This window comes from Podarcis gaigeae (assembly GCF_964106915.1).
Source record: "Podarcis gaigeae genome assembly, chromosome: 3".
NCBI classification, from domain to species: domain Eukaryota; kingdom Metazoa; phylum Chordata; class Lepidosauria; order Squamata; family Lacertidae; genus Podarcis; species Podarcis gaigeae.
Window position 1 is genome coordinate 50955240 of NC_139680.1, and position 8278 is coordinate 50963517.

General features: G+C 40.3%; 2 protein-coding genes across 6 annotated transcripts in view; one reads left to right on the plus strand and one right to left on the minus strand.

The window, feature by feature from the left end:
• The window catches only part of CDC40 (cell division cycle 40), a 93110-nt gene that overhangs the window by 8410 nt on the left and 76422 nt on the right, over positions 1 to 8278 (plus strand). The window lies entirely within an intron of this gene.
• WASF1 (WASP family member 1) overlaps positions 1 to 8278 on the minus strand; it is a 49158-nt gene that overhangs the window by 2790 nt on the left and 38090 nt on the right. For all 5 annotated transcript variants that reach the window (XM_083731307.1, XM_083731310.1, XM_083731309.1 and 2 more), the window contains 5 exons: positions 6282 to 6435; positions 4468 to 4585; positions 2993 to 3165; positions 1770 to 1949; positions 173 to 768 (listed from right to left, as the gene is read on the minus strand). In XM_083731307.1, the coding sequence (XP_083587433.1) occupies positions 173 to 768; positions 1770 to 1949; positions 2993 to 3165; positions 4468 to 4585; positions 6282 to 6435 (1221 nt within the window). The remainder of the gene's footprint in view (positions 1 to 172; positions 769 to 1769; positions 1950 to 2992; positions 3166 to 4467; positions 4586 to 6281; positions 6436 to 8278) is intronic.

Sequence of the window (8278 nt, forward strand, 5' to 3'; positions counted from 1 at the left end):
AAAGTGCATATGAGAAAAGAATCTATATATGGTAATCTGCCTATTTTGCAGAACCAATGAAGTGTTTAAAATATCCTCAACAGAAATAATTTAATTGAAAACTTAAATCTGCTAAGAGAGTATTTGATTCATTAAACAAACAACGCTGCTAACCAATGAACAGAAGAGATACCTTTTCGTATTGCTTCCAGAAGGACACTTCTGGCATCGCTGATGACAGGTAGTGTTGATGGGTGACGCTTGGGTTCAGGAGCAGGAGTGACTTGTGAAGGTGGTGATGGAGGCATTATTGGAACGTGAGCCCCAGGGGCAACAGATGTGGGAGTGTGGGAGAGTGCTGTAACAGGTGATGAGGGTCGGATGCCAGGAGGTGGCAATGGAGGAGGAGGAGGAGGTGGAGGAAGTCCTTGCATTTCGCCCTGTGGAACTGGAATGGCTTCACAGACTTGGGCCGCTCTGGTGACGGGAGGAGAGGGTTGTGCCAGAGGAGGTGCAATTGGAGGAGGAGCAGGGTGAAGCACTCCAGGAGCAATCTGGAGAGGAGCTGGGGGCGGAGGCACAGCTGGAGCTTGCAAAACAGCTGTTGGAGGGGGTGGAGGCGGCGGCACTGGAGGTGGTGGAGTGGAAGTCATTGCAGATCTTAATGAAGAAGTTGACAAGGCGGATGGAAGGGGTGGTGGTGGAGGAGGAGGAGTAGGACTCACAAACACTGGTGTTCTGCCAGTAGCAGGTGACTGAGGACGATTTTCAGTCAAACCTGTGGTAGAGCTGAAATGAAAAACACTCCAAGTGATTACTATAAGAGTGAAAGTTAGCCACAGGGCATTTATATTTAACTTTCAATTAAACTCCAGTAATAAGGCTATTGCAGATATATTTTTGCACAAGCGTGCTAAAGGGTACCATAGTTTAGTCATTTACTACAAGCTTTTACTACACAAACAATGTAACAACAACACTGCATTATTTACGCTTTCACTTTTTGAGAATGTTCCATAAATTCTGTCATATGGCCAGTGCTAGACTGAAACCAACTTGAAATACCCTTAAAGCAGGGGTGAGGGATCTGTGGTCCTCTTTATGGTATTAGACTGCAATTCCCATTATTCCTGACCATTGGCCAAGGTGGTTGCAGCTGGTAAGAGTTGGAGTCCCAACAACATCTGGAGTGCTATAGGTTCCCCACACCTGCTTTTAAAGCATAGCATGAAAGCACTTTAGAACTGGGAACTAGTATTAAACTTATCTCTAATCATGTTAACAGACTGACAACTACGTTTTGGAATGTGTTCGTTTCTTGAAGCCTATGTCTCAAGCCAGGTTCCCACATGGCTAATACTGTGTGAGCTGAAGCAGGGTATTTTCCTTACCTTATTTTCAAAAATTAGTGCCTGTGTCCTGCACTGGAAAACACTCTAAAACTCATATAAAGTTGTGTTTGAAGTCTGTTTTTTAGACCTACGCTTTAGAGTGTTTTGTACTGAACGAGATAGAAGTACTTTAAAAGACACTTCGAAAAACAGATTTTTGGTTTTTTTTAAATGTAAGTTTTCTTTCAGTAATAATATAACAAAACTGAAATCTCAATGTTAAGTTCTGTATTTATCATAGTACAGTATATCAAAGTATTTGGCAAACAAGCATTCAATGCCTTTTAGTTCCTTGATAGGTTGATTTGCCTATAGCCAAGACCTGTGGTGTCAATCTTTCCCCCACTTTGTCAGTTTAATGAAAAGGTGTCCTGAATTAGTATTTTAAGTGTTTCATACCTGACACAGGGTGGAATGGGTTTCACATCTCCTGCTCCATGCATTGGTGGAGGTGGGGGTGGCTCATGTGGCCTGACTAAGACACGTTCCTCTGCTCTACTCAGCAATTCAGTCATCTGGCTGTATGGCAATGCAGAAAGAGAATAGGGTCCATCCATGTGTTCCACATATGCCTGAGGTCTGAAAAGATATAAATCCACTTGCAAATTGTATATGCTAATTTTGCATCCTGTCTACAGCCCTATTGGTTTCAAGAACCTCAAAAGAATGAAGACAGTCCTTCTGAAAGTTTGTAGGGGGTTAAGACCAAAGACAGAAACAGTACAAAATGATCAGTAGAACATGACAAACTAGTTTACACAAGATAGCACTGCAAGTATAAAGGAAGCACTTCGCAAGCATTTAGCGAATATTTTTTGCTTACGTTACTCTGTAACAATCTTTGTATGTTAACAGAGTATATAAATAACAGTAAATAATGTAAATGGTAGGTTGAGTTCTTCTAATCGCAAAGTAGAAAGCAAATAAAGGGGATTTCTGGTTATCTGAAACATAGAGGCAAAAGGACAAAGGCTTAGACCAGGCATGTCTAAAGTCTGTTTCGGGGGCCTAATCTGGCCCCTGTGGCAGTTTATTTCCTGGGGTAAATCCTAAAAAAGCCTCAACAACTTCAATCCTAAAAAAAGGTCAAAAGGTCAACAACTTTGTTTGGCCCTTTGGTCAGCCCCCACGGCTCTTCACTTCATCAAATCTGGCCCTCTTTGAAAAAAGTTTGGACACCACTGGCTTAGACACTAAAGGAGGAACAGCTGAACAATGAAGAAGGGATCACAACAGCAGTAGGAGTGTAGCGGGCGGAATGGCAACCGCTGGTAGTTGGAGGTTGTCTGAAGAACCAGCATAAAAACAGTATGTGTACATACAAATATATAAATGGGTATAGTGGGAATGTGTTGTCATAACAGGCCTCAGGTGATTATGCGGCTCAAAAATCTATGCAGACAATAAATGAAAAAAAGCTGCTAGGTCAGGAGAGGAATACAATTTGATGTGATGGATAGCATAAACTCATGAGCATTTTGTCTACGATATCGAAAGTTCAAACAATGGCCTCAAGTTTTCTAAATTCTATGAAAAATAATTTTACAAACTGGCCAATCTTTGTTTTTATAACTAATATACAAAATAATTAGCTACTAAAAGTGAGAAGTAAAAAAGAAAACCTCGTCTCAAAATGTGACGCAGGGCCATTAGCAATTTCAATGTGCTTATGTAAGAGACTGGCGTCATCTTCAGCAAGCTCTGGACCCAGGGCTAACTTCTGCCACTCTCTGCGCCTGTCATGAGGAGCCCGCGGCACTTTTTCCGGTTCATGAGGACGATCTAAATTCTTCTGCTACAAAATAGCACAAAAAATAAATTGACAACCGTTCTTCCTGGCAAACTATAATACAATCTGTTATAACACCAACAAAATTACTTAATTATAGTACAAATACAAAATTCAAAATAGATCAGTAAGGCTTATCACTACAACTGATTCAAACATTTATTTGTACATATAGAACCATTTTTTATTACTTCAGCTATTAATGCAAAGGTTTATTATGCTTTGTAAATCATGCTAATTGAGAAACGCTGAGGAAAGTGTTTGAAAGGAGGCTATAAGGAGTAGAAACATGCATTTCATCTATATAAGCACTCAGTCCACTTTATCTGACATTATATAAGATGTCGTGCAAGAGAATGGATTACCTGAGTGTTTTTTCTTAAAAATAATTAATATACTTCAAAAACATACATGAAGAAAGAAAGAAAATTAAACCCAAACACATATACAAATCTTTTTTGAGGGTTTTTTATACAATCCAGTGACACATAAATTTTATGAAATAAATAAATAAATAATAAAATCCCTGGAAAAAATAATTATTGGTGCAGTGACATCTTTTAAAATATTTGCTTTATTTATAAATACCAGGATATTGTCCTCAGTCTCATGATATGCTCACTTAAAGCTGAAAAGTTACTAAGAACGCAGTAGCATATTTCACAGGAGTTTGAACTTTGTTATCATTAATCTATAAAATAAAAATCTGCCACATAGCTGAAAGCGAATCTTTTTTGTTTGTCCTCTAGTATAACTTAATTTATGAGTTAATTTTTCAGCAACAGCAATGGACCAGATTTGACAATACCATATTAAATCTTGATTTAATCCTTCTAAATATTTCTATTTTCCATCTTGGCAGCTAACACGAGAATGGGGAACAACCTCTGCCTGACACTAGGGAAACTGCTTCCAGACTGGGTTGAGATTACTAGGCTATATCTCAGCAGCATCTTTTCTTTTCTTTTGTAAAGTAGCAGCATCTTTTCTCTTCCTGTGTTTAGATGGTCTTTGATAATTTCTTCCATTCAGAAGGCTTTTATGGATGCTTTTTGTTTGTATTATTCTGCCTCCTGGATTTTTATGACAGCATGTTTGATTTTAATGATTGTTTTATTGTGGTTTGTCTTGCTTTGTTGGTTGCTTTGGTTATTTTAGTTAAAAAAATGAGAAGCAAATTAGAATAAAACCAATAAAATATAGCACAAATCTGAAAAATGTGTTCTATTCATGTGATGTTAAATTTTCTTAATAGCAGGGCATCCTTCAGGACCACATAATGTAACTCATTTCCTAGGAGGATAATACCTTTTGCTTTCTTTTTTCCTTTCTTTTGTCTTCTGTGTCTTGTAACATCTTTTCTTTCCATAGATCAAAGAAATAGGAAGGATTGGTGTAAAACTTCAAACCCTCTTTTCCATCATCTCTAAAGGAGAAATAAAATAATTAGATAAAACATGTTACTAAATAAATATAAAATATGGTATGCATAGCATTTAACAGCAAAAGGGAGACTGCTGAACCCTCACCTCCCAATTAAGGAAAGAAAATCCTAACAATTTGAAGGGTATGAGGTTAATATAATTTTCATTATATAAAGTGAACAATAAGAGAAATTTATTGTTTGTTCTTAGGGAGACGGCACAAACAAATAGTATATGGAAGAGAGGAGGGAAAATAAAGTTTTCTACATGTACCAAAGAAGAAAAGACATGGAGAGGTAGAACAAGTTTGTGTACACAAATTCAAGCTGAGAGTGGATCTTGGGAAAGGAAGGGAGATAAGGAAGCTGCCATGGGGTGGGGGAGAGAAGACCAGGTCCCACCAGGCGTTTTCAGCTGGACTCTGCTCTTTCTTCATTAAATCAATCCATCTGGGAGGAGGGTGAAGAGGCCCTCCCTCTAACTCCAGCCAACCGGGCAGCTCGATTACCCCACTGCATCCAATCAGCTGGCTGCATTACCCAATGAATTCTTATGGCCTTTTGAATTGCTGGGCTCTGTCAGTGCTGCAGCAGCACTAGTTTGCCCATCTAATGCATTTGGTTAGGGTCCTGGAAGGAAGAGTAGCCAATGGGTCTCTGGGTCCCTCTGGGCTGCAAGTCACTGCCCCATCTGAGGGCTCCAGCACTGGGCTTGAAAATGCACTCTGCATAGAAGTAATAGAATGGTTCAGTTGGAAGGGACCCTGGGGGTCATCTTGTCCAACCTCCTACCATTCAGGAATCTCATCATGCAGTCCCTCATCCAATTTGAAGCTGTACCAGACCCTCTTTAAAGTAAAGGGACCCCTGACCATTAGGTCCAGTTGTGGCCGACTCTGGGGTTGAGGCGCTCATCTCACGTTATTGGCCGAGGGAGCCGGCATACAGCTTCCGAGTCATGTGGCCAGCATGACTGAGCCGCTTCTGGCAAACCAGAGCAGTGCACGGAAACTCAGTTTACCTTCCTGCCGAAGCGGTACCTATTTATCTACCTGCACTTTGACATGCTTTCGAACTGCTAGGTTGGCAGGAGCAGGGACCGAGCAACGGGAACTCACCCGTCATGGGGATTTGAACCGCCAACCTTCTGATCGGCAAGTCCTAGGCTCTGTGGTTTAACCCACAGCGCCATCCACGTCCGTCTTTAGCTTTGCAAATATGCTAGTAGTTTTATTGCATTTTAAATAAAATGTTACAGGCCGTAGCCATGATAACAGGTTCCTGTGCAGTACTGTATCACAAACAAAACCTTCAACAACATCACTTTTCCTCTACAATGTGGGCTGAGTATTTGTAGGGCTGTGGACAAGATTAAAGTATGAGGCTAGAAGACTACACCCATCATATCTGATATTTACATGAATGCTAGGAATTTGGTTGAACCACTAGTACAATTTCACAGTGAAGAAGACAACAGTTATGCATTCTCAGAGACTGTGTCGTCACAATTAATGGAACATGCAAAAAGTAATCTTAGAATGATTAGCTGCCCTAGTAAAAACTGAAAACAAAATAAGAATTGAGCTACACAAATCTCCAGTTCCCAAATTAAACTCATTTGCTTGATTAGAGGGTTCTTACTTATCACTAGTAAAGTTTGAGAAATTAAAATGCATTCTGTGCATTTTTTAACACTGACCTGTAAGGGGTAAGTATGTTGAGTGGAGGAGGCTGTTCACATGTGTCATAAGTCTCTTGCAAAGGAATGGGCAGACTCTTGCGGTCAAAAAGCTGCTGATCTTGAGTTGTGGAACTTCGGAAAGCTTTTCTCATTGTTATATCTTGCAGTGAAACTGAAAAAACCATCAACATTTAGATAGTGAGATATAAATGTTGCATTAGGAGGCAAAAGTTGTATTTGACAATTGTAGCTCATAAGACACAAGTAGATTGTGGAAATTATTGTTGCTGAATCATTAAAAATAAAGTTACAAAAAGAAATCATGATCACATACAATGAAGATTCCATGCAATTCTGTACAGACAACTCCCCATTTATGTGTGTTCAATATGTGCACGACTGCACATACATGCATTGGCCACGAACCTGGTAGTGACCCAAAAATGATATGAAAAGGGGCAGAATGGGATTGGGGCAGAACTGGTTTTTTACAGGCTTTTTCAATGGTGTTTCAAATGTACACAATTTCACTGACGCATGCAGTGCATCAGAACATAACCCCCATGTAAATGGGGGGTTGCCTGTATTTAAATATATATATGCATAATTTGGAGTAGCAAAGCAATGAGCATTACTCCCATATTACTAGTCATGTCTTTAAAGGCAATTTGAAAGAACTGAGGACATCCTTTGAAGGTACTTTTCTGCAGTGTCTTGTGGAACACCATGATTTTCATAGCACAGGATGAGTAGATGGTAGGGCTAAAAAATTTTTGGTGCCTGATAACACACTAACACTGAATCTATAGATTTAGAGACTCCTACTGACAACATCAGGATGTTTTTTAATAAATGGGCTGACAAAAGCCTATGTCTGGAAAAAAAGTTAAAATGACTGTTTAGATTTTATATGACCAGTCTAAGCACTTCAATCATGCAAAATATTCCTTGTCTGGCTATGTCTATCTTCAGGATGACTGACTATGATTATATATCAACTGGTCTTGCTTACTGTTTAGTTTTTATCCCTTCCGATTCCTTTGGGCAGATAACAATACTTTGGACATCAAATAACACTCTGTTTGCACTTTCAGCAAATTGCCTCTACAGCTAAAGTTAAGTAATCTGTCTGGAAACACCTTTATAGGAATTAGCTTCTCAGCTTTTACAATAAGAAAATTGCCTTCTAGACTTCATCTTCTACTTACTATGCTGTTTTTAGAACTATGCTGCATTTTAGAGAAGGCTCTTCAGTACAGTGGTACCTCTGGTTACAAAGTTATTTTGTTCCGGAGGTCCGTTCTTAAGTGGAAACTGTTCTTAACATGAGGCGCTCTTTCGCTAATGGGGCCTCCTGCTGCTGCCGCCAGCTTACAACTTACACTCACATCCAGGGGCAAAGTTCGCAACTAGGGACATCTACTTCCGGGTTAGCGGAGCTTGTTACCCGAAGCATTCATAAGCAGGACAGTATGTAACCCGAGGTCCCACTGTATTTTCTTTCAGCCTGGCCTCCATTGTTCCATTTGCATCATCCTTTACATATTAAAAATACAGGGACCCCTGACCATTAGGTCCAGTCGTGGCCGACTCTGGGGTTGCGGTGCTCATCTCGCTTTATTGGCCGAGGGAGCTGGCGTACAGCTTCCGGGTCATGTGGCCAGCATGACTAAGCCGCTTCTGGCGAACCAGAGCAGCACACGGAAACACCGTTTACCTTCCCGCTGGAGCAGTACCTATTTATCTATTTGCACTTTGATGTGCTTTCGAACTGCTAGGTTGGCAGGAGCAGGGACCAAGCAACGGGAGCTCACCCCGTCACGGGGATTCGAACCGCCGACTTTCTGATCGGCAAGTCCTAGGCTCTGTGGTTTAACCCACAGCGCCACCCGCTATTGCTAAATTATAGTCTTCTGTACCAACTTTACTAAGAAGTTGCTATCTTGTAGCTTTTAAAACTGTTTTTTCCCTAGTTCGCTTTCTATCACTTCATTCATGTCATTTCTCCAGCTTTC